At 49.9% G+C, this 26,074-nt stretch overlaps 1 protein-coding gene and 1 pseudogene across 1 annotated transcript in view; both read left to right on the top strand.

The window, feature by feature from the left end:
• Nucleotides 1-26,074, top strand: part of ABCA13 (ATP binding cassette subfamily A member 13) — a 320,534-nt gene that overhangs the window by 32,699 nt on the left and 261,761 nt on the right. Inside the window, exons 5-16 of the mRNA XM_059172525.1 lie at nt 3,395-3,423; nt 5,079-5,242; nt 7,192-7,322; nt 9,408-9,414; nt 12,160-12,286; nt 15,098-15,262; nt 16,189-16,373; nt 19,293-19,420; nt 19,886-19,983; nt 20,235-20,408; nt 21,312-21,517; nt 22,501-22,640. Coding sequence (XP_059028508.1) covers nt 3,395-3,423; nt 5,079-5,242; nt 7,192-7,322; nt 9,408-9,414; nt 12,160-12,286; nt 15,098-15,262; nt 16,189-16,373; nt 19,293-19,420; nt 19,886-19,983; nt 20,235-20,408; nt 21,312-21,517; nt 22,501-22,640 — 1,554 coding nt within the window. The remainder of the gene's footprint in view (nt 1-3,394; nt 3,424-5,078; nt 5,243-7,191; nt 7,323-9,407; nt 9,415-12,159; nt 12,287-15,097; nt 15,263-16,188; nt 16,374-19,292; nt 19,421-19,885; nt 19,984-20,234; nt 20,409-21,311; nt 21,518-22,500; nt 22,641-26,074) is intronic.
• On the top strand, nt 7,897-7,971 carry LOC131830898 (U4 spliceosomal RNA; annotated as a pseudogene).

Genomic DNA, 26,074 nt, shown 5'->3' with positions numbered 1-26,074 from the left:
ATGCTTTAAGGTCCTGGAGGGTTATCTTGCTTGACAGATCTTTCGGGTTATGGGGCCAGATAGGTCTGTGCCTTATGAAGTGTGTCTACATCCTAGGAGGCCCTGACTCTTATTTATGAATCAGTGACAGAGACGGAGAATCAGATACAGAGCCTCTGGAGCCTGGATCACCAGCAGGGAGGCGTGGGCCGTGAGAGGCCACCCGTCTCCTGGCCCTAAGCCCGCCGTGGTTGTCAGCTTGAACAGCGAGCTGGAGCCCCAGCCCACCTACCCGACCCCGCTCCCTTAAATAGTATCCCGCCCTCCGCTATTAAATTTTAGCTGAACTAAATTTGAATTTCAGGGAAACCGTGAACAGGTTTTTAGGATAAGCCTGTCTCCAAGATTATGTACTTAGAGTGAAAAGTATCCGTTGTTTACCTGAAATTCAAGTTGACCACTTCCCCCACCCGGGGTTTTCCCTGGTGAAGTCTGGAGACCCTCAGGACCCGCCTCCAGGGCTTCTCTTTATAGAGTTGGTGTCTTCTCACGGATTATATACAAGGGGGCAAGATCAAGAGCATGACTGGAAAACGGACAGCGAGGTGACACCAGGTGCTATTTCTGAGAGAGAAAGCAGCCCTCGTCCAGGGCCGGGCAAGGCCAGGCTGGTTTCACAATGGACCCAAACGCGTCCGCAGGAGACCAGAGCCCTTCAGAGACCAAGTGATGGCGTTCTTCTATTAGGAACTGTCGCGAGATCATTCTGCTTTTATAAAATGTGGTGTTCAAATGAGGTTTTCTGTATTCTGGAAACAGAGAACTGTCTTTTTGTTTTGTTTTGTTTTTGTTTTTTTAAAGTAGGCTCCACGCCCAGCGTGGAACCCAGTGCAGGCCTTGAACTCACCACCCCCTGAGCTCAAGACCTGAGGCAAGATCAAGAGTCCGATGCTTGACCGACTGAGCCACCTAAGCACCCCAAGAACTAGTTTTTTCTTTTTAACAAGAATTTCTATCTCCACTTTGTTTCCAGTTCCTTGCTGTTTGAGCCACTTTTCATAAAGGCCGACGCACCCGCCAGAGAAAACCTGTGTCTTCATAGGTGATACTTCCCGACACGGGCGTATGGGCCTGTCACTCCAGGGGGATTCCAGGGGCATCCTATCATTTAATTCAGTTCTGACACAACCACCTGGCGTGACTCATACCCCCACGGGTATGGACTCCGTCCGCCAACCGCCCCACTTCAGACCCCCAATTCCAAGTCGTGGGTCCCAGGTACCCAGTTTTGTTCGATGTGACTACAAACCCCTTCTGGGGTTTGATTCATTTGCTAGAACAGCCCATAGAACTCTAGCTGGTTTACTACTTTTTTGTTTTGTTTTGTTTTGTTTTTTTTAAAGATTTTATTTATTTGTCAGAGAGAGGGAGAGAGCACAAGTGGGAAGTGGGGGTACAAACAGACTCCCCACTGAGCAGGGAGCCTGATGCAGGACTCGATCCCAGGACCCTGGGATCATAACTTGAGCCAAAGGCAGAGACTTTACCGGCTGAGCCACCCAGGTGCCCCTTTACTGTTTTTTTATATTATACAGGGTTCAGAGGGACCCCTGAATTAAGTATATAGGCAGAGACCCGGAAGGGTCTTCTGTCCCCGTTGAACTGGGCCGGGCCACCTCCCAGCCTGTCAATATGTTTACGAACCAGAAGCATTCCGAACCCCATCTTTCGGGGTTTTTTGGTGGTTCTGGTGGTACATCAGGTTGGTGTACCTCACGAACTCAGTGGTCATTGGTGATTAGCTCAGCCTCCAGCCCTCTTCCCACCCTGGATGTCAAGGGAGTGGGGCCCCAAAAGTCTCAGCTCTCGAATCATGGTCTTTCTCGGGGGATCTGCCCCTCTCCTGGCCCTATGCGGGGGGGGGGGGGTGGCGGTGGGCAGCCCCCAGGCATCTCATTAGCACACAAAGACACTCTTATCATTCCAGAAATTCCCAAAGTCTTACAGGTTCTCCTCTCAAGGGCTGGGGACCAAGACCCGGTATAACAAAGGATGTCCTGTCACTGTGTCACTCCAGAAATGCCGGAGCAGAGACCGGTCTGTGCCTCTCTGACCGTGTCCCACTGTGACTCCACAGAGAATCTGAAAAAAACATAACTATGTTCTTCTTGGTCTCTTCGAGGTTTTTTCTTTATCTTTCTTGTCCTGCCCAAGTACTTGTCCTGAGTACTCAAAATGCCTGACATCATTAATGTCAGTGTCACTTGGTAGAGACCATGATATGTCTTAAAACTCTGCCAAAGCATCTCATTGAGAATTCTGATGGTATTAAAAAACAAAAAAAGGAACAGTGTCATCTACCGCAGTCTATTTAAAGATGACTTTTGGTGAAAACTCTTTTCCCCCTTAAAAATATTTTAAGTAATTTTTGTGTGTGTGTGTGTGTGTTAAAAATTTGTAAAAATCATTATTTGTTCAAAAAGTATTGGGACGCCTGGGTGGCTCAGTGGGTTAAGCCACTGTCTTCGGCTCGGGTCATGATCCCAGGGTCCTGGGATCGAGCCCCAGGTCAGGCTCTCTGCTCAGCAGGGAGCCTGCTTCCTCCTCTCTCTCTGCCTGCCTCTCTGCCTGCTTGTCATCTCTCTCTGTCAAATAAATAAATAAAATCTTTAAAAAAAAAAAAAAAGTATGTATGTCCCACCCTCAGAGATATGCACTTTTAAGTGAGGAAAATTATATTGCTAGCGGTTTATTTAAAACGTGGGGTCCTTTTTAAATAAAAAAATATAAATTTTAGAAGTTATTTCATAAAGCTATATGGTATTGACCTATTTTTAAAGTAGTCAATGAGTATTTTTGAATTTTTTTTTTTTTTGAGAGTTATTCTGGAAATGTGTTATAAGCTAGGAGAATCCCTTTGGACAGTCTTTATTTTTCTTCTTAAAAATTTGTATGATTCAAAACCATTTCTTCAGGTTAAATTGAGGCATTTTAATCTGCACAGTTTATCTTGACATCTGCCAAAAGCAAAATTTAAATATTTCCTTTGTATACTTGTTCATCTGGACTGCCAGTGAAAGAAATGTGTATTCAACAAAATAAAAAATAAAATAGTAATACTTTAAAAAAAATCGATAGAGTAATCAATCGATAGAAATTGATAGAGTAATCAATACTTTTTTGGCCCATGACTGAGGTTTGCTTGACCCGTTGAGTCATTTCCTGGGTACCCAATCAATTCTCTCTTGCTTTGCAAATCCACAGTGACCATGTCCTTCAGACTTGCTCCCCTGTGTGGGTGTCCTCAAGGTTGGGGCCAGGATTCATGATAGCCGCCTTGGTTTTAGAACTAAAGCAGGGCTGGCCAATGCTTGACTGCTCTCTGAACTAACACCTGAAATCTCTTTTATTGCAGATTCTTCTCCAAGCTCCAGTTTCTTAGCCGTAAGTATCTTAAACATTTGAAGCTTAGTCTCCAGAGACCTGGTGGTTAAGTTCAAAGCACTGGTTTTTATTTTATTTTTCAAATACTTTTCCTTTTATGTCATCCCCACGACCAAAATGGGGCTTGAACTCATTACCCTAAGATCAAGAGCTGCATGTTCCATTGGCTGAACCGGCCAGAGGTCCCCAAACTCTTCTTTCCAATGGTGTGTTTTCAGCAGCACTGTATTTGAGACAGCCAGAGTCCCTCAAGACATGGGTTGCAAGGCGCAGTTTGATTTTCTCAAGCGAGACTCTGGGCTGGGCCTGCTGAGCCCAGACCTGGGCCTGTTTTCCCAGAGATGCCACTGGGGGTTGGGGTGTGACTCCCCTGGGGGAGCACGCTGGCTCAGGAATGTTCTGGAGGCCCACCTGCTCGGTGTTCGCTTTGCCATAGCTAGTTTGTGGTATGGAAAGCTCAGGCATCTAGAATGTTCCAGAGTCTCTGCACTACATGCTGGCGCAGATGGGTGCCTTCTGACCAAGCCGGCCATGCTGTTGGAAGATGCATTTTCTTCCCCTTTTTCCCACACACCCATCTCAGTCCTGCCTGGCACCCGACCTTCCCTGCCCTGCTTACAGGCTTGTGTTTAAAGTAGCTGGTTTACGGCTTCAGTGAGATGGAGCCAGTCCCCACTTCCCCACACACCTTTCCCCGGGAGGAAGCCCTTCCCACATCTACCCACTGAAACACACACTTTAAATTCTTAACCTGCAGTCTCACTTTTTAAATTTATTTTATTTTTTAAAAATTAAAAAAAATATATTTATTTGTTTGAGCAAGCATGAACAGAGGGCAGAGGGAGAAGCAGATTCCCCACAGAGCAGGGAGCCCAAGGCAGGACTCAATCCCAAGACCCTGGGATCATGACCTGAGCTGAAGGCAGACGCTTAACAACCGAGCCCCCCAGGCGCCCCCAGTCTCATTTTTTGTAAAAGTTGAAGTTAGTTTATTTGCCTGTTTATTTATTTATTTCTAATCTCTATACCTGGGGCTTGAACTCATGACCCCTGAGATCAGGAGTTGCCTGGTCTTCCAACTGAGCCAGCCTGGTGCCCCTCATTTTTTTTTTTTTTTAAATCCTGGAGAAAGAAATCTGGTCTGTAGTTTCTTATTCCCTGGCTGTATTGCTGGGATGTTCTTTTAGCTGTGATTTTTTATTTTCCTTCCTCCAGACCAAGGCTGTAAGGTGGGGCCATGACACACAGTGGTGGGGGAAGGCAGGATGGGGATCTCGTGCAGACGGAGTCTGGGATTTAATTGTTCACGCTGCGCTTCCATTAGGGTTGCGTTCTGCTGCGGGGGAGCAGCAGGGGGTCCATTTCCGTTTCTGTCTGAACAACTAATCATATATTTCCAAGTCTCAAGATCATAGACGATGACATAGCTTGTGACAAAAACAGACCCGTACCTCTCTGTCTCTGTGAAGTCCACAGCCTCCCAATATTTAAAATCCCAACCCAAAGGGATGATCCTCAAACCTTGTCTGTTCAAAGCGGTGGTGCGCCAGGCCCGCATCTCCGTCTGCTGAGGTTCTGGAAGCCAACCCAGCCCCACTGCTTCTTCAGTTGTGAACGACACCGAAGGGGGAACTCTCGGTGCTTTTTCCTCACAGATGGATCTCAATAAGACCGAGGAGGTGATCTCGAAACTGGAAAAGCTCCACCAGCAGCCCCACATCTGGAAGTTTCTACTTCTTCTGCCAAGATTGTACACAAACAACATCTGCCTGGAAGACCGTCTCCGTGGCGGGGCACACCTCCTCCAGGCGGCTTTGAAGTAAGTGCAAAAGAGGAATCTACCCCATGATAGGTGTGCTGGCTTTCTTCTCCTCGCTCTTTTATGGGGACATCTGTGTGTCTGGCTGATCTCTTGTTCCATTCAAGAAAGTGATTGGGAATCCCGGTACCCTGAGATGGCTCTCTGTGTCCGTTCTTGGTCTACTGGTGCAGATATTTTATACAAGGGCAGTCATATTGTCCAGATTTTGGCAACTTAACATTTCATCATGAACTTTTCATACGTTCCCGTTGTCTTCAAGCGATCATTTTTATTATGGTGATTGTTTTTAAAGATTTTCATTTTAAGTAACCTCTGCCCATGGTGGGGCTTGAACTTACAGTGCTGTGGGCAGTGCTCCCTTGATTGGGCCAGCCAGGGGCCTCTTCAAATGATCATTTTTAATGATTGCTATTTGATTTTTGAGATTTTTCTTATTTACTTGAGAGAGAGCAAGAGTGAATGAAAGAGAGAGAGAGAGAGATCGAGCATGAGTTGGGGAGGGGCAGGGGCAGAGGAGGGAAGCAGGCTCCCCACCGAGCAGAGAGCCCAGTGCGGGCCTCAATCCCAGGACCCTGAGACCATGACCTGAGTGGAAGGCAGAGGCTCTACAGGCTGAGCCCCCCAGGTGCCCCGAGTTCAGAAAATTCTAAATTTGAACATGACTTTCCACGTTCTTATGAAGGCCTATCAGTCAACAGAGGACAATGGGGCATGTTTTGACAGTCTGTGGGTCTGACTGACAAGTCATATATTTGAATATAGTGGGTGCGTTTTCGCAGTTGTCCTTGCTCGCTGGGCCTTGAATGTGTTAGCATGGGCGGTGACTGGGCCCTCCGGAGAGAGACAGAGTTTGAGATCAGAGCGTATCGCTGACACTTGCTGAGCCATGTCAGCTCCAGCATTAATCTTATTTCTGTATTCCGCTTCGGTGACGCAAGGTCAGGAAAGTTCTCATGCAGTCACCTCTACTTCAACTAAAAACACACAAAAAACAACTATCATCCTTAAAAAAAAAAGAAAATTGGCATTCGATTTAGAAATAAGTATTTGCAGCGTGCCTGGGTGGCTCAGTGGGTTAAGCCTCTGCCTTTGGCTCAGGTCATGATCTCAGGGTCCTGGGATGGAGCCCTGCATCAGGCTCTCTGCTCAGCAGGGAGTCTGCTTCTCCCTTTCCCTCTGCTGCTCCCCCTGTTTGTGCACTCGCTCTTTCTCTGTCAAATAAATAAGTAAAGCCTTACAAAGAAGAAAGGATGTGGTATCGGGCAGGCTGATCATTTATTAACGGTCTTGTCATCATGAGACCCTTCATCACACGGGGACACCGTGCGAGACGTTCCTGAAGGGGAAGCTGCAGGGAAGTGTCCTGTCTGATGCACAGCTTATATGTTGCTGGTCTCTTGCTGCTAAGATTTAGACATATGGATTTTCTAGTTTACAGGCTTACTATTTATAATTAGACTTAATATAGTTACTTATAAAATACAACGTTTCGGTATTTAAAGAATAACATGAACGCAATATATACGCGGTCTCCCCAGAGCCCCTTGTTCTGTGAAACCGGTTGCTGACCCTTGATGGTGCCCCTGACATCCTGAGATGCATGGGTTCAGACAGTGGGGGGTTGGGGGGCTCGCTATTCTAGAAGGGGATCTCCAGAGTTCAGACTGATGACCTGAGCTCAAAGCAGTGAGGGTGTCTGACCACGTGCTTTGTAGAGGTGATGATACCTTGCACCCCGGCTGGCCTTGCTGGCTGTCAGAATCATCGGTCCCTAGTCTAGGGAGTCAGGGCCACATTTGAAGCCACGCTGAGAGCTGGTAAGTCCATGGTCTGTCCACATCCTGCAAAGGGCTGGGACCTGGCTGCCGGGTCACAAGTAATTCTGGGTCCATTGCCCTCAGTTTGCAAAGCCCACTCACTTTACTTTGGTTTTCTTTTGGTTCCAGTTCCTTGGCAGCTTTGGAAGATTTAGACTGGCTGCCCCTCAACCACACTTTCTCCACGGTTTCTGAAATCGTGCTGAACGTGACCATTTCGACGCTGACATTTCTGCAGGAGCACGGGATGGCCGCCGCTGGTATGTGTACTCGAGAGCTCGTGTGGGATTCCATGTGTTTCCCTGGTCACATTCGTCAATAGCCATCGCAGAGCTCCAAAACTGTTCAAAAAACGATTTAATCAAAATGTCAAACGCCGAAAGGAAACCATGGTTCCTATTTCTAAAAGGTGGAAGTAGACTGAAAATTTGGAATTCAAACCAGAATTTGACTTTCTATTGTTGTTGAAACTCTGTGGCCACTGCTCATAAATGGGTTATTTTTAAGTAAAAAATGATTGATTTTTAAAATTCTTTTATTTGATGTCCTTGAAGGTTAGACCTGTCATTGGTTCTGTGATTTGAATCTTTCCTCTCTCCTCTGCTCCTATTTGGAAAAAAAAATATTTGAAAAATAGAAAGTCAGATGGATGTAGACTTGGAAAGCCCAAACAGACAAACCCCGTTAATATGTTTTTTAGAGTTTTATTTATGTAAGTAACCTCTACACCCAACGTGGGGCTTGAACTCACAACCCCGAGATCAAGAGTCCCACATTCTTCCACTGAGCCAGCCAGGCATCTTTAAAATGGCATTGGTTTAAAGTGTACAATGTAGCTTTGCACAGTGGCAGTATCATAGCCAATGAGGTTTATCCGAGGCACGATTATTGCTAATTAAAGTGTACAATGTGATGATTTGAGACATCATGCGTACGTTGTTGCAGTTGTTATCACAGTGGAGTTAATGAGCCCATTTCTCTCCTCCCACAGTGAGTTACCTCCCCTTTGGTGAGAGCACTAAAGACATCTTAGCAAATCTCAAGCATATGATACAGTATTAGTAACTGTAGTCACCATGCTGTATATTAGATCTCTAAAACTTACTTACCTTATGACTAAGTCTGTACCCTTTGACCAGTATCTCCCACTTTCCCAACTCTCAGCTCCCCCTTAGCCACTCCTCTACTCTCCGTTCAGGGTATTATTTCTTCAATTGCCAACTGGACCTGAATGTTTTAATTTTCTCTTTCTATTTCTCTATTTCTATCTCTTTCTGTAAGGGAAATTCAAGGGAAGGGACAGTGGAGTTAGGATTCATACACTCAGCTATCCATCATTCAACCACGTAATCATCCATCTACCACCACTCACCCATCTGTCCGTCCATCGATCCATCCACCCATCTCAACATCCATTCATTTGCTCATCCATCCACCTGCCCACCCATCCACACATCCATCCATTCATCTATCTGCCCATACACCCACCTAGCCATCTATCTACATATCCATCTATCTATCCATTCATACATTCATATATCCATTCATTCATCAATCTATCCACCTACTCACCCATCCACACACCCCCATCCATTCATCTATCCACCCACCCACCCACTCATCCATCCACACATCCATTCCCACCGATCCACCGATCCATCCATCCACACCTTCAATAAACATGTACTGAATACTTCCTATGAACCAAACGTCCTAGGAGAGGGAATAAGAAATGGAGTAATACATGGTTCTTGCTCTCGGGGAGGTCCTGCTTAGTACAGGAGAGAGATGCTTCAATAAAGAAAAAACAAAGCCCACAGAGTAGGGATCTGGCCTCTTAGGAAAAGCGTTGAGGAGAGGTTCTGAAAGATGAGTTCTAGTTCATCAAAGACACAAGGGAGCAGTACCAGGAAGAACTGTGCATGAAGTTCCTGGCTTTGGCAAGAGCTGTGTGTGTTTTATGCCCATTGTGTTTGGGGCAGTGGGCAATGGCAGGGGGTAATCCAGAAAGTATCCTGAGCCAGATCACAGAAGAATGCTGGGGCAGCTTTTGGACCAGCATTGTGGACAGACGTTCCTGGCACAGATGTGAGGGCCAGACTGGGGGGCAGGCAGGCAGACCTGGGGCCAGGAGCCCAGGATCATGTTCTCTGCCTGCTGCTAACTCTTGAAGTCTGTCTCCTGACCTATGTCAAGAGGTGGTTATCCACAGATTTCTACCTCTCCCAGACTTTTCTGGTTCCTTGGAACAACCTGATATGACACCCTCTCTCCCCCCCAGTCACACTCAGGTTCTTCTTGTTTCTGGTGGCTTAGCATAGGGAGGAGTTCATCCTGGGAAGGAGAGCCCCTGTCCTCTGGGATCTACAAGAGGAAAGACTAGTTATTAATGTCGAATTTGCTTCTTCTCCAGTGGGAACCAGCAGTCCTTACCCTCAGAACGGAACCTCCCTGGTGATGTCTGTGGTGGCAAGACTCATTAGGAAGCTCAAGTATTCGTACATGATCCAAATTACAACAATCTATTCACCTTATAACTGGAACTATAAGTACAGCTAAGAATGTCATTAAAATAAGCTATTTTTTCAGTTGCCAGGGAGTCAGAGCTGAGAAACATTATGACGAAGCATCTCAAGGCAACTAAAAATTATCCTCTTTCTCTTGTGTCCAAGAAAAGTACCTTTGGCTAATGAGCAGATCACGGTGTGGGAAGGGGAGGAATGCGCCCTGTCAGTGACTTGGGGTCAAGGGCCCAGGCACGTGCTTCACTAAACTTGTGAATTCCTGTGATCTGAGCTCTGCTGTCCAGCAGCGAGTGTCAAGCCCTATGTTTCTCATTGTTGTAGAATGATGATGATTACTATTATTTAATTTAATTTTATTTTTTTCAGTGTTCCAAGGTTCATTGATTTTTTAAAAAAGATTTTATTTATTTGACAGAGAGAGGGACAATGAGAGAGGGAACACAAGCAGGGGGAGCAGCAGACAGAGGAAGAAGGAGAAGCAGACTCCCCGCGGAGCAGGGAGCCTGATGCCGGGCTTGATCCTAGGACTCTGGGATCATGACCTGAGCTGAAGGCAGACGCTTAACGACTGAGCCACCCAGGTGCCCCTAGAATGATTTTATAGTTTGATACCCCTCAGTGACTGGTGTCACTATTTTCCCCTCCCTTCTGGAATTCTGTGCATAACCCTAATACGTTCTGAGAGCAGCAGAGTTTAATGGTTACCACGCAGGGTCAGGGCTCAGATCTGGATTTGAGTCATGACTAAAGCCAGAGGTGTGAGATCATATGACTCCCAGTCTGCTTCCTTCTCCCCCAGAAGAGGGTAGTTATTACACCTACCTGGTGTGTTGTGGGGAACTTAGCAAGACTTGTCCAGGAAAAGTCCTAGCCTAGGGACTGCCTCTTTGACACACAATAAATGCCAGTTTAAAATCTCAGAACCAGGAGCCCTGGGTTGGCCCAGTCTGTTGAGTTTCCGACTCTTGGTTTTGGCTTAGGTGTTGATCTCGAGGTCTTGCAATCGAGCCCTACGTTGGACTCTGCATTCAGTGCGAGGTCTGCTTAGGATTGTCTCTCCCTCTGCCCCTCCCCCTCAGTAAATAAATAAATGTTAAAATTAAAATAAAACCATAGAACCAGACCTTGTCCCCTTTATGCATAGACAGCTAGACTAATAGCAAGGGGTCTCAGATTTCTGCGATCTGCCCCATCTTCGATGCCTTCCTAAAGTCCCCCAGGGCTGGGCCTTTTGTAAGTGGCAGAACTATGTCCTTCCTGGAGAACCACAGTATTAATTTAGGGGTACTGAGAGAGGGAGCCTGGGGAGCTTAGTCGATGAAGCACCTGCCTTTGGCTCAGGTCATGATCCCGGGGTCCTGGGATTGAGCCCCATGTTGGGTTTCCTGCTCGGTGAGGAGCCTGCTTCTCCTTTTCCCTCTGCTGGCTGCTCCCCCCTGCTTGTGTTTTTTCTGTCTCTCTCTCTCTCTCTCAAGTAAATAAATAAGAACTTAGAAAAAAATAAGGGTACCAAGAGGTCACACAAGTGAGAATGGTTTTGTGGTCCTTTGCATGTGTGGATGCCTAGGAGAGGCTTGTGGTTCACGATCTGAACACTGTCTCACTGCTGGGATTTCAGAGGAAGTCTCACCTTGGAATTTATAAGCTTTTAGGTTTGCAATCGCCAGGCCATGGTCACAGAGATTATGTCAAAACTCGGAGGGGGGGATTTGGAATTATATTCTGTATGTGCTGTTTCCAGGGAGTGTTGCTGGGTTCTTTGGGTCCCAATGAGTTTTATACCTTGATTAATTCTTTTAAGGGAAATTTTATCTGTGGCCTTAAGTAGTTTTCAGGAATGCAGTTTTATTTTTATTTTTTTTTAAAGTATTTAATTTAATTTATTTATTTGAGAGAGAGGTAGAGCAGGGGGAGGAGCAGAGGGAGCGGGACTAGCAAACTCTTCGCAGAGCACGGAGGTGACTCAGGGCTCGATCCCATGGCCCTGAGACCATGGCCTGAGCTGAAATCAAGAGCCAGATGCTCAACTGACCGAGCGCCCCAGGCGCCCCAGAAATGTGGTTTTAAAGGGGGCGGTATTTTCTGCTGTGAATTTACTGCCATTTATCCTTTTCCCCCGTGCTAGACGCTTCGCAGGTTTTAGTACTGACTCAGTGTAAGACCAGTGCCATAGCGTTGTGTTGTACATTACTTCTTCTTCATGCATCTGGTTAGGCTTCTCGAGAAGGATTTTTTGAAAGTGTGATTATTGGGCTCGGTGATTGGAATTTCATAAAGCTCTTGAAATACGTTGTCATATTCCTTCTGGAAACTCTGCAGTCATGAATACGAGGGCCGTGGGCCACCCTACCAAGCTGCGAGGCATCCCGTGGTCGCTTCTGTTTGCTTCTCCAACCTGAGTGCCTGGAGAGCATCTGGTCTCCACTTGCTTTTCCTGGTGGAGTGAACGAGGCGCCGCGCTCTGAATCGTGCGTCCCACTGTTTCCGCCTCAACTGACTCACTATTGTCACCTTAACTTAATTACACACATTACACATTATCGTCACTCTTTGGTTGCCTTGCAGGGTCCAGATACAACCTGTCCCTGCGGGAGCTGGTGTGGGACCCACAGAAGGTCCAGGCTGACCTCAGATCCCGATTTGGCTTCGATGACCTTCACGCAGAGCAAATCCTGAATTACTCCGTGGAATTTCAGGAGGTACGCTCGCTTGAGGCTTCTCACTCTGTGGGGTTCCCCCTCGAGAGTGTTCCTCTGAGGGTGCTCCCGGGGAGGGTGCGCGAAGGGGTGGAGGACGCAGCAGGACAGGGAGTCCTCTGCGAGCCTCGGAGCCGCCTGGATCGGTCTGGCCCTTCTAGAAGTCTCCCTTCCTCTTACCTGGTCATTGTATCCCAGCCCCAGAGGTGGTTTGGAAGTAACAGAATAATTAGTCACAGTCATTCTCTCTCTCGGTCCCTATAAGCGGTCAGGGCAGGAGCGAGGGGCAGGAGCTGGGGGGGCTCACCAGATAGGAGCCTCCCTTTTCAAACTGAATAAACTAAAGGAGTTGGAAGAGCTGACCCCTGGAGACCCAGCTCGCCGCTGCTACTCCTGAGGTTCTAGAAGGCTCTTTCTGCGCCTTTCCTTCGTCACTCCCGTGTGTTTGCCAGCACTCCTGCTTTGCATGGGGCAGGGTCCGGAAACCGTGCACCTGTCTCCGTTGGCTGCACGGATCCCTCCAGGGTGAGAGCCTTGCTGGTTGGGGTCGAGGGGTCGGACGTTTGGGCAAGACCCACACTCTTTGGCTTGGGTCTTGTTCTGTGCCCAGGGTGTGGGTTTTGCTCACTTCTCCGAGGTCCAGCACCTGGTGTTTCCCAGCTGGCCCTTCTCACATTCTCATAGCCACTATGTGTGTGTGCACAGTTGCTCTTCACTTCTGGGTTACCAGTTGGTGCTGTGAGTTTGGGGGTTAGCCGCTGGCCTCCGCCGGATGCTGCTGCTAACAGCTGTGTGTCTGGAAAATTCCTTCTGCCAGTGGGTCTCAGGCTTGGCCAGGAGGGGTGGGTTCCTGGGCTCCTCCTGCACCTGGCACCAGTTCATTAACCGCTGACCTCCCGTGGGACTTGGAATTGGGCCCCGTGGCACCTGTCGTGGGCACGGGGGAAAGCCAGGGGGCTGATGCTACTTGGCTTTCTCTAGACTTAGGACCTGCTTTCTCATTATTTTGGAATATAGTTTGCATCACATTACATAGAACCTTTACTTTAGAATGGTAAGTATTTCAAGATTAGAATTCCAGGGAGGCCTGGGTGGCTCAGTGGGTTAAGCGTCTGCCTTCCGCTCCGGTCATGATCCCAGGGTTTGGGGATCGAGTCCCACATTGGACTCCCTGCTTAGTGGGGAGCTTGATTCTCCCTCTCCCTTTGCTGCTCCCCCTGCTTCTGCACCTGCTCTGCCTCTAGCTCCCTCTGTCAAATATGTAAATAAAATCTTAAAAAAGATTAGAATTATGAGGGCGATGGTTGGGAAGGGCGCAGAGCACATGTCACAGGTCCGAGGCTCCCCTGGCTGCTGGGACACATTTCTGCCAGCCTGGTGGTCCCACACAACACACAGTTACGACGGCATAGCTCTGGAAGTCGGACGTCCCAAACGGGTGTCCGGGGGCTCAAATCAGGGTGTCTGTGTTCCTCTGTAGGCTCCAGGGCGTGCATTCTCCTTCCCTTCTTAGCTTCTAGAAGCCGCTGCATGCCCTGGCTCCGGGCTCCTCTCCCCTCAGGGCAGTGGTGATGGGGTATTTTCTCACACAGCATTTGCCTTCCCCTCCCATGTGTAAGGAGCCCTGTGATTTCGGTGGGCTCAGTTCATAATCCAGGGTGGTCTCCCCCTCTCAGAGTCTGCTGGTCAGCAACTATAATTCCACCTGCTGAGGGAACACCTACTCATAGGCTCTGGGGATTCGGAGGTGAGCACCTCGAGGCACCATCACCCTGCCCCCCACCATCGGGACGCAGAGAAGTGCGTCCCCCCACCATCACCCTGCCCCCCACCCACGTGAGGCTCCTCACATTCCAGCATTCGCAGAGCCTCCCAGAGCCTCCCCTGGTCCCATCTGACTGTGGGCGCTGCCGCTCTGGGCCTTTGCATGTGCTGCTCCTGGAAGAGAGGAATCTCTCCCGCTTCCATTCTCTACTGCCCACCGAGAAGACTGATACATCACAGCTCATGTCCCTGTGGGACCCCCATGTCCTTTCTCCCGCATGACCCGTCACGAGGCCATTGCAGGGAGCCTGACTGAGCCGTGTCCATGCCTCAGGGACCGTGTGAATCCTGTGGGAAGGGATGTTTCCCTCAAGGGATACCGTGGCTTTGTGATAGTCACCAGTGAGTGTCATTTCTCTGCGTCCCGAAGGAAGCTTCAAGGGAGGCTGTGGGACATTAGTGGCTTTTGGCTGTCACCATCCATAGAGGTTCTGGAACGTGGTGTGCAGTTACTGTGAATCCACGTAACAGGAGCATGGCTCGTTCCCACACACATGCAAGTATTTTTACGGAGCTACAGGAGAAGAACTGTGTGTAGAAGTTCATGTACAGAAATAAGGGAGATTTGGGTCCAAAATGTCAAACTGTTTCTGACCCACAAGTCCAGTGTGACTTGTCCTGACTTTGTCCACCTTTGGTAACTGGAAGAGAAAATGTTTCTGGCAAAGCTGCTTCGGGGGTGCCCGGTGCCAGGTGAACGGGGCTGGCCCGCTGTCTGCTTTTGGCCAGAGACTGAAAAAGCTGTATTTGATTCATCCCATGTCCTCGACCCGGAGAAACTGCTGTTTCCGCTGCTTGCGGACGATCCTGAAACAGGTCATTCCAGAAGGTGTCCCTCCACTGACCACACAAGCGACCCTTTATCAGCCTGTTCCGTCTCCCGTCAAGCAAAGCCCTGAGCTCTTCCTTTGCCAAGGTTGTGGTATTATTCTCAGAGGGGAACATTCTGGAAAAAAGCAGACTTGTAACGATGTTCCCTTTCTTTGGCAGATTCCCACAGAAGCAGCTTTGGAGCAGATGGTATGTTCCATCTTGTCCCGGACTTTCGAGGACGAAGCTGTCCTGGAGGGTCACCCCGCAGACTGTCCCCCACGCTGGTCTGAGGCCACAGACTACCTGGTGCATGCAGTCAACTGGCTGCAAGCGTCCAAGCAGGTGCCCTCCGCAGAGACCCACTCAGTGTGTCTGCACCCATCTCTCTCCTCTCCATCTCTCAGACTCTGATTTTATTGATTTTTATAGCATTTGGTTTCTTTTTGGTGTTGGACGAGGGTTCTGTGCAGCTACAAAGCTGAGAACCTGTTCCCTTTCCCTGCACTCTGTTCCCTGTTTCCTTGCTGTCCTTTCCAGAGACGAGCCCTGGGAGCCCCACATCCTGCCCACTAAGTGCCCTTCTCCTGCGTGTGTCCACTGGCCTCGACTCGCTGGGGCCTCACCGCACATGTCCCCAGAAAGCCTGTCTTACTCTGAGACACACACGTGGCCGTGACAAGAGCCATAGTGTGTTTTTGGCATGCGGGGTTTCCACAGGGCTCCTTGGATGACCACCTAGGACATTCGGAAGCAGGGGTCCAGTCCCCTGGGGCTCTAGAGGTGGGGGGCACCACTCAGCCTATCCTTTCACTCTGGCTTTGATGAGAAGCATCGTACTCAAACCATAACCATTTTAAGGGAAACAGAGAAAGGTGCTGTTACCTGCTTTCATGGGCGAGTGTGGAGCCCGACATGGGGCCTGATCTCACAACCCCGAGATCACGACATGAACCAACACCGAGAGTCGGATGCTCCATTGACCGAGCCCCCCAGGTGCCCCCGCCTTCTCTTTTGCACGTGGCCCTGGGGCAAAGGGAAGAGAAAAGGGAGCCCAATGGAGACGCTGCATGCAGCCGTTGATGCCATTTCTAATCTTTAGTTTCTGAGTAGAAATTAAAACCTACGGCACGTGACAGACCTTTCAATCTGGCAACATCGTAAACATGGGCCATCCATCCTCTAGAAGACTCTGTTACTATATCCCATGCACACGCTCTCCTGTCTACTGGTTATGGTTCATAACACTGTTTCCTTTTCTACGTGTACAGGTGCTCCCTGGCGTTCTCCAGCAGGTGCTCGCTGGGGCCGCCCACAGCCTGGAGGCTCTCCGAGGTCCGACTGTGGAAGGGCAGGAGCCACAGCAGGTGGTGAAGGTTCTGCAGGCTCTGCTTCCCCTCCTGAGTGACAGCGTGGCGGCAGATGGCCCCACCGGCAGCCACCCATCTCACAAGATGTAAGGCGTGCTTTCCTGTTTGATTACTGGTTAGGCTCGTGAGCCTGAATGTTAAGGACGCGTGATAAGACAGCGAGAGGAGAATTCATAGGACCACAGCTAGACAGTGGCTTCCTAGTCAGTAGCTGGGAGATGACTCCAGAATGGTGTCGTGGGGACCGTCCCAAATCGTTTGCCCCAAACTCATGTCTGTATTTGTTTTTTAAAGATTTTACCCATTTGTTTGTCAGAGAGAGAGAGAGAGAGAGAGAGAGAGAGAGAGAGAGAATGAGAGCAGGAGCACAAGCAGGGGGAGAGGCAGGATCCCCGGCGAGCAGAGAGCCTAATGCAGGACTCGAACCCAGGACCCTGAGATCATGACCTGAGCCAAGGGCAGACACATAACCCACTGGAACACCCCTCACCCTACCCCAGGCGTCCCCCTGTGTCTGTTCAGAGGAGGGCAACAACCCAGTGGGAGAGCATATCCAAGAAGGGGGTAAGCCTTCTGGATTTCAGATCTAAAATGAACAAAAGCATTGTGGAGGCACTTGCATGGAAGAAACTGTTTTTATGGTTGTTTTGAAGTTTTGCACCATTGAATTGTTTGCAGAAGGTCTGGAAACACTTCAAAAATGGGGAAATGTAGACCCTCTTCATTTTTGAGATAAGCTGAATGGATTCCCGACGGGTGGTTCTATTGCAGTATTCAGCTGTCTTTTTCAGCGGGTCCTGCCCTTGGCAGGAACTTGGCCCCATTACATGCCTCAGGTGTAGGCTTTCCTTGGAAGCGAGCAGAGAATGTCTCAGTATTGTCTCCGAAGGGGCCATTTCAAGCCACGGGCCTCAGATCGCCTGCTGTTACACAGCACGAGAGAGAATTGCATCGTTAGAATCGCACGGGGTCGGGGCGTGTTCTCAGGGCACACATGATGTACATACAGGTGTGTTCATAACTGGACACATTTCCAACTCCCTCGAGTTTTCTGGAACCTGGTAAGGAAGGAGGATCTTGCTTTTGAAGGTTCTAGTTTCCTGTTTTATCTTAGAGATCTCCTGGGTGCTAGCGATAGAGTAGGTCACCTTCCTGACCTTACAAACCTCCCATGCCCCTGCCACTTCTGCCCGGGCGACAGAGAGCCCTGGGGCACTCTGGATCTCAGATCCTCCAGGGAGCAGGGATGTGAGAGACTCCCTTGGAGGACCAGGTGTGGCTGGCCCGGGCTTCTCTTTCCGCCCACACTCAGGATGGGAAGGTGGGGGGTCTTCCCACAGCTACTGTGTGCACCCGGCCAGCCGTGGGGCCCTGGAGCCTCCCTTTCTCCCCACACCCACCTCTGTTTGGGGATACAGATGGCCTCCACTTGGCCGTCTGGGTAACAAGCAAGTCTGTGGCCCGTGCACTTCTCTGGTCCCTGGGTTTCCACCTCCCCATGCTGATGGCATTTCTTGGTTTTCTTGGTGGCCCCCGAGTCCCTTACCAGTTATGAAGCCCTTGGTCTGCTGCTGGCTCCATGCGGGACACCCCCCAACCCCCCAGTGGCCTCATGTCTTCCCCTCTAAGGAAGGAAGGACCCACCCCCTCCCTTGTTATGGCCAGCAGGGAGACCCCGGGGTTGAGGACACCCCACACTTAGTGGCAGCTCACAAGTGCTACCCAGTCTCTCACGACTCCCATGTCTCACGCCTCCCACGGCATCCACCTCTCTCTCCTCAATTCACCCCCAGGCTCACCGAGGTTCCTCCTCCGACGTCCCCTGGCACAGACCCTCCCGATCCAGTCTTGTCTTGTGAATCCCGTGTTTTCGCAGCAGCTTGTTTCCTGCGTTCGGTGTGGGGGCGGCCGTGGCTCGGGTCCCAGCGCCATCCTCTGTGTGCACACCTGCTTCGGCCCCTGGGCTCGCGTCCCCTCCCGGCATCCCTCAGGGTGTCCCACTGAGCGCTCGCTGTCGTCATGATTTTAGACGCCGCCTGCCCGTCTTGAGGTTAGTCCTCGTTTGCCGGCGGCGCCCCTGGATCCTCCTACCATCCACACTGCCCTTGGTGGGAAACTGTTGGCCGGAACACCACAGCTCCTTACTTCTACCCTGTTCTTGCCGAATGCTCACACCTTCTCTCCTCCAAGTCCCAACTTCCAACCGGACGACCCACCAAGCCTTCCTTTGGGACCGAGGACACATGTCATCGGAGGCAGGGGGTGCTCATGGTGCGCCTGTTCCTGCCTGGACCTCCTGCACCAGGGTGATGAGATGCAGGAGAGGCGTGCCGGTGTGGGCACGGGGCCAGGTAGGGCCAGATGAGGACCGGGTGCCACCCATCGCTGGCCCAGCCTCGGGCACCTTGCACGGGTGCCCCTACAGCGTCTCCTGGGTCTCACCTTCCAGCTCACTTTCTCTTCCTGGGCAGGAGATTCCCTGTGCTTGCAGGGATACCCGAGGATCTGCCTTCTCCCGCTGGGCACTTGCTCCCACAGGGTGACCCCCACCTGGTTCTTCACTCGAACATTCTGTTCCAGTGTCAGCTTCTCTCGCTGCAGAGTCCCTGTCTTTCCAGCTGCTCGTCTGGGTGGCTCCCTCCCTCTTCCTGAATCGGGCACCCTCTTAGGGCAACAGAGAGCCTCTGGGGTGGGGGGGAGCTTTGGCTGTCTGGGACAGCTGGACAAGTGTTCCCCACTCCCCCAGCCCTGTGACTGCCTGCCTTCCCGGGGAGCGTGGTCTCTGCAGCGGTCAGCTGGGGAGCGCCTGTGTCTGCACCAGGGGCCTCTGTTTCCCTCCACTCCCTGCCCAGGGGCTGCAGGTGTCCAGCTGTCCTGCCGGGAGTCCTTCTTGGCCCTGGGAGACTCTTATAGCTGCTGTTAATTCACCTTCGATGGGTCCCGCGCCCACCACGCAGAGTGCGGCATTCTGACACTCTTCTTAAAATAGTTTCCTGTGCCCTCAGATTACTGCATCTGCAGCAGCTGGAGAATGTCCTTCGAGACCTGCCCCCGTGGCCAGCCCTGAAGAGACTGCTTCTGCTCCTTGGGGCGCTCAGGAACGCGGTAGCCCAGAATTTGCGTTTTGTCCAAGGTAAACTGGCTGGGTCTTACTTGTTGCCGGCTCGCTAGGAGCCCACATGAGACTGATTGAAAAGCAGACTTGAAACTGCCTGATGCCTTTGTTGGGCTCAGACACAGTTGTCACGGTGCATTTTATGCTCTGCAGGGTGGCTGGGGAGGCTGGGGAGTGGGGCGGGGGCCTCTTCCCTCTCCGTGGTGGAGAGGGAAGAAGTGAGGACGGATGTCGCTTTTGGAGTGAAGCTCTCCTCTCCCCTGATGCCGTCCTCACGCGTCTTGAGGACGTATGAAAGGACAGTGCAATGACTTTTCTGTTTTCCTCTCTCAGGGAGATCATAAAATGTCTGATAATAGGTGCAGTTTGCTGAGCTGCTGGTTTTCTGAATTCCCTGTGCTCGTCGCGGCCTCGTGGAGAAGGCGGGTGGGGAGTAGTGTGCTTGAGGGGAAATAGTCATGCGTCCGTTTGTCGACCTTACAGCAGTGCTCACGTGCCCGGAGAGACCGGCTAACAGCTCCACACTGGGCGGACCCGAGCAACTGCACCCAGAAAGGGACGCGTTCCTTCGGTGGAAGCAGGTAAAGCACAGCACAGGGTTCCAAATCAACGAGTTTGAGAAAACGTTCAAGCCGCTCGTGCTCTCTTCTGTTTTGCCCCTGCTGTGAGCTGTGCTGGCAACATGTGCCAGCAAAGAGGACAATTTTTGAAGAGCTTTGTCTTAATTTTGGAATTCGGAAGGCTGCTGGTGTCTGGTTGTTGCTCTCTAGCCCTTGGGGGGCAAGCACAAGCCTCTCTGAGTCACCCCCTCCTGCTCCCCTTCGTTGTTCAGGTCTTGGTGAAGAAGGCTATGGACAGGTGCCTAAATGCCAGCTTGTCTGGGAAGGAGGCTCTCCGGTGTGGTGGGAACCCTGGTGCCTGGGAGCGCCTCCGGGCACTGTCGTGTCCCCACGACTCCACCAAGAGCAGCGTTTTCAACGAGCTACTGCAGTCAGTGGAGGACGCGGTAAGTAGCCGCCTTCTGATCTCGTCCGCTGATGCCAGTGGGCTGATTTTGCAGGTTAGACACCCACCTCCCCCCGCCATGGAAATCCAGCCACCCCTGCTCCATCCCTCCTCCGGCCCCACTCGGGAGGCTGCCCGTCACCCATCTGGCCCAAATCTCCTTGACAGCGGTCTTCCCCAAGAGCACCCTAAACTCTCAGACCGCGCCTCCCCGCCCGCCTGATTTCCGGGCTCCCCGTCCGCTCCATCCCTGGCTGCAGACGTCGAGAGGCTGGACACATAACTTCAGGCATCGGCCAGCTTGGAGCACAGAGCTGCGGCCAGCCCTGCTTCTCCATGTCCCCGCCCCTTGCTGAGAGCTTGAGAGAGTGGGGAGCTGTTTGTTAGTAAAATTCATGATGTCCCCTTCGACCCATATTTTTCTCGCTGAGCACTAGAAGTGATAGTACTATTCCCTTTTCTGCTGTTCATTTTTTCCCCTCTGTATGGCGTGTTTCATTTCTTATTTTCTCATGCTGCCTGGTAGGGTTGGGCTGGAAGGAGCACCTGCGCTTCTGGTGTGTGTGTGTGTGTTTATTGTTGTTGTTGTTGTTTTTTTTTTGGTTGGAGGATGTGGGCTATTAACTGTGGAACAGAATCACAGGAGCATGACTTCGAGAAGGCTGGGTCCTGTGGGGCGACTGGGGGACTAGACAGCACAGATGGGCTTCACACCTGTGTCCCTTCAGACACAGCCTTGATTTGGGGGTAAAGAGGCAAGTCCAGGACGGTCCTTCAGGTTACAAAAGCAGGTCTGCAGGGCACGGTCTTGGAGTCACAGTTCAAGAGAGCCCTTGGTATGGGAGTCGGGACATGCGCTGCTTCCCGGGGCCACCCTGTCCTTACGTGCTCTTCCCCTGTCAAGGATCGCCTTTTGCAAGAAGTCGTCACTGGGCGGACAGATGTGGCAGACTCAGGATTCGAAGGACTTCTGGGCTGGCAGGAAGTAGAAGCGCAGCTGGAGGACGTGGGCCTTTCCTGCAGGCGGCTCTCCCAGTGGCTGGCAGCGGCCGCCTCACTCGGGGACCGCGACCTTGCCGGTGACTGTAAGGACCAGCTTGCAGCAGCAGTGTGAGTCTGTGTGTGATGGGAAACTGGTGAACAGTTGGGAACCATCTACCGAAACATGGATCCACATTGTATAGCCTATTTCTAGTATATATTCTGTTTCTAGTATGTTCTATTTCTGGGGGGAGGCATGATTTTTCTTTTTTTTTAAAAATTTTTATTTCTTTTCAGCGTAACAGTATTCATTGTTTTTGCACCACACCCAGTGCTCCATGCAATCCGTGCCCTCTCTAATGACCACCACCTTATTCTCCCACCCCTTCAAACCCTTCAGATTGTTTTTCAGAGTCCATAGTCTCTCATGGTTCACCTCCCCTTCCAATTTCCCCCAACTCCCTTCTCCTCTCTAACTCCCCATGTCCTCCATGCTATTTGTTATGCCCCACAAATAAGTGAAACCATATGATAATTGACTCTCTCTGCTTGACTTAGTTCATTCAGCATAATCTCTTCTAGTCCCGCCCATGTTGCTACAAAAGTTGGGTATTCATCCTTTCTGGTGGAGGCATAGTTTTTCTTTTAATCTTTAAAAAAAGACTGACCTATTTGGTACTATTGGAAAGCATTTAAAAATGCAAAATATTAGGGGTAGATAAATAATCTCAGGTAGATAAATAAAATCTTTTGAAAAAAGTAAAAATATAAGATATTAAACAAGCCCTTTAAAGGTTTACCATTGACTTAACCTTCTGCAACAGTCTTGGCTACAAAGTTATAGTAAGTTATATTAAGTCCTATTTTCCTCTTTCTGTTCTCTTGACATGCTGTGTCTTATGTTTCATATATTCCCATGCATCACTTTTGCTCTTCAAATTGAGTGGGGGCATTTGTAACTAATCAAATACTAGTAAGGAGACCATCGAGAAGGTTCTTATTTCTGACGCAGGTGACTGCCAGGTGCCCATGACTGTTGGCCTGTAGAGGAATCTATCATGATCTGAAAACCGTGACCAAAGGCGAGCTTTCTCTGGCTTCTCTGATTGTAGGATCTTCCGCGCACTAGGAACAGTTCAGTCATCCCTGGAGGAAACACCCTACTGGAAAGGCTTCACCGGATTTATCAGGAAGACCTGTGAACTGGTCCATTCTGCGAATGTGCAAGGAAGTGTCCAGAATGGTCTCTCTGGTAGGTCAGCCGTCTTCGCTGTGGGAAACTGGGCGCTGCTTCCCCTTCCCCACGTTGCTGCTGAGAGACGCCCTATTTATGAAGGGTGCCGGAGGAGAGGCTCGCCGAGGATTTGCCACTGGGATGCCCACTGTGCATTGTCACCGTGTGTTACGGCGAGACTGACCAGGGCCCTGGCTTGACTGGTTGTCGCTGCTCATTCTACCAGTGACCTCTTTTCCTCTCGACCTGTCCTGGTTTTGCTGATAAACACAGATGGGGTGGACCAGGCATGACGGACTCTGAGAAGTCCAGAGCTGCTGCCTGTGGGGCCTCGTCACTCCTGTGCTGTTAGACTCACCCCGCCCTCCCGGGGCAGCACCCCCATGTCGAGCCCGCTCCACTCTTTCCGTACTATCTTCAAAAGCCCCAAATCCCCTCAAATATGAATTATACAGATTTGCAATGGCCTGACCCCCAGGCAGACAGTCCCTCGCCCCAAGGGCCCTCTTTCTGAGAAGACGCTGGCAGGGTGGGACCTGTGTTTCTGACTCGTCCCAGGGGAGAGCTGGTGGTCTGGGTCCAGCTCTCCCTGGGGACCGCGATCGCTCTGGCTGGGCCGTGTGCGCTCCAGCCCCGTGGGGGTTACTAGCTTGCCCTTGGAGCACCTCTGCTTCGACTCGGGGTTCCTGCTCTGTGGCCACAGCCACCGAATCTCACTCCCTTCTTTCCTCCTCAAACTGCTGGGGTTTTCATTTTTGCTTATTAGTTTTTATCTAAGTTCCAGATAGTTAGCATACGGTGTAATATTAGTCTCCGGTGTACAATACAGGGACCCAGGACTTCCCTGCGTCACCCGGTGCTCGTCCCGGCAGGTGCCCTCCTTCCTCCAACCACCTGCTTCCCCATCCCCCCCAGGACCCCCCTCCCCCGCCCGCCGTGACCAGCAACGTGTTCCCTGCAATGAAGAGTCTGTTTCTTTGTTTCTCTCTCTCTTTTCCCCCTTTGCTCAGTAGTTTTGTTTCTTAAATTCCACGTATGACTGAAAGCATATGGTATTTGTCTTTCTCTGGCTGACGTGTCTCGATGAGCACGATGTGCTCTAGCTCCATCCGTGTTGTTGCAAATGGCAGGATCTTATTCTTTTTGACAGCAGAGTGATACTCCCTTGTGTATATGAACCATGTCTTCATCCATTCGTCTCTCCATGGACACTTGGGCTGCTTCCATGGTTTGGCTCTGGTTGACAATGCTGCTGTCAACCCCAGGGTGCATGGGTCCCTTTGAATCTGTACTTTTGTACCCTTTGGGCAAATACCTCATAGTGCAATTGCTGGATGGTAGTGTAGTTCCATTTTTAACTTTTCCTGGACTCTCCATACTCCAACCGCTGCTTTTAGAGGCTGCCAGAGAAACCCTTCTCTGTGGCGGTCAGTGTCAAACCCACGAGCTGCCCATTGGGTCTCTGCCTCGGCTGCAGGCGGGCCACACTGAGCTCTGCCCTTGGCGGCGGCAAAGCTGGGCTGTCAGCCGTGCCTCCTTGGTTGCATGTTCCTCCAGTGCTAGAGCTTGGCTGGCTCCTGACCATTTCCAGAAACATAGGCGACAAGAGTGACATTTGGCATCCGTGAGAAGCCCGAGTTCAGAATTCTCAATAACATTGACAGTCACAACATTTGTTGTGTTTTGTATGAATTATTTCATCCAATCCCCATGTCAACCCTTGAGCTGGGTTCCATTTTGACTTGATTTTCAGTTGGGAATACTGAGGCTCGTGGAGATTAAATTCTGATATAGACCACCGAGCTCCAAGTATCAAAGCCGAGACACTGTTGTAGGAGGTCTCTCTCCGGAGCCGGTGAACTTCCCTTCTATTTGGACAATCCTCACTGGGCACATCATGCTGCCTCAAGGCTTGCTCTGTTATGGAAATAGAGCTTGTCCGAGAACGGAGTTTTCTTGATTCTCTGTTCTGTGAATTTGTGTCCTCTTTCACAGATTTTCTGATTTGTTTCCTGTTTCATGAATTTTCTTTTTTAATCTGTATTATGTCCTCCCTTCCTTCTACTAAATTCAGTTTGATGTTCTTTTTCTAGCTTCTTGATTTTCATATTTTCTTCTTTTCTTTTTAAAAAAGTTTTTATTTATTTATCTGACAGAGAGAGAGAGAGAGAGAGAAAGAGAGAAAGCACAAGCAGGGGGAGTGGGCAGAGGGAGAACCAGACATCCCCAAGAAGAGAATGTGACACGGGGCTTGATCCCAGGATTCTGGGATCATTACCTGAGCTGAAGGCAGATGCTTAATGACTGAGCTACCCAGATGCCCCAATTTTCTTTTCTAATAATATACTTTTAAAGCTATAATATTTATTCTATGCAGAACCCTAGTATAGGGCACACAGTTTGATAGGTCACAGTCTTCGTTAACATTCTGTTCAAAATTTCCTGATATTTATTATGATTTCAGGATATTTTTTAATTTTTACTGACATTTGAGGACATTTCAAGTGATTTTTAAAGAAGACTCTAAATTTCTCATCTGTTTTAATGAGAGAACATTCTCAATGGTCAGTCTTTGGAATTTGTTGAGATGTGTTTGTGGTGCACATGGTCCATTTTGGTAAATGTGTGAGTTCTTCAAAACCATGTCACTTCTGTCCTTGTTGGCTGTAGTAATTATATATAATAAGTAGGTCAAGTTTGTTAATCATCCACATCTTACTTATTTCTCATCTACCTCTTTATTTTTTTTTAATTAATTAATTTTTTCATGGGGGGCTTTTTCACGTGGGGTTTGATCCCACAACCCTGAGACCATAACCTGAGCTGAAACCAACAGTCCGACTCTTAGCTGACTGAGCCACCCAAGCGTCCCGAGAATGACTCGCATGTTTAAGAGGTCGTGCCAGATGTTGGCAAGAATGCGTAAGGACTGGGGCCATCATAGGGTGTTGTGGGAATGTAAAACAGGATGACGACTTTGAAAAACAGCATCAGCATCTCCAAAACTCATATATGCAGACACTGTGTAATCCAGCCATTTTGCATCTAAAGAAAAGAGAGCATGTTTCTATCTGAGACTTGTGCATGGACAGTCAGAGTTGCTGTGTACTTGCAACATCCGCAACCAGGGAGCCAGCCAAGTGTGACTGTGGGACCAAGTGTGACTGTGGGTGGATCTTTCTCTGGTCTCAGGGGGTTTCTTCACCAGCATGCACTGATTTACCCTCAGCTGAACACTTGAAGGAGGCATCAGCAAGTGCTCTGTCTGTGCAGCTCTCTCCTTGGAGTCTGTTCTGCGTGTCTGTGCAGTCTTTTGTACTCCAACCTTCATCCCATCTACTCAAGGTGCCTACCAGTTCCACTTGGTTTACTTCCTGGGTCAGTCCTGGGATACTTTCTTTAAGGCAACAGATGGGATAATCATGGGTTTCACCTTATTTACCTTCTGTTTT

This window comes from Mustela lutreola, chromosome 4 (assembly GCF_030435805.1).
Source record: "Mustela lutreola isolate mMusLut2 chromosome 4, mMusLut2.pri, whole genome shotgun sequence".
NCBI classification, from domain to species: Eukaryota; Metazoa; Chordata; class Mammalia; order Carnivora; family Mustelidae; genus Mustela; species Mustela lutreola.
The sequence above is the reverse complement of the archived record's forward strand: the minus strand, read 5'-3'. Positions and strand labels throughout refer to the sequence as shown.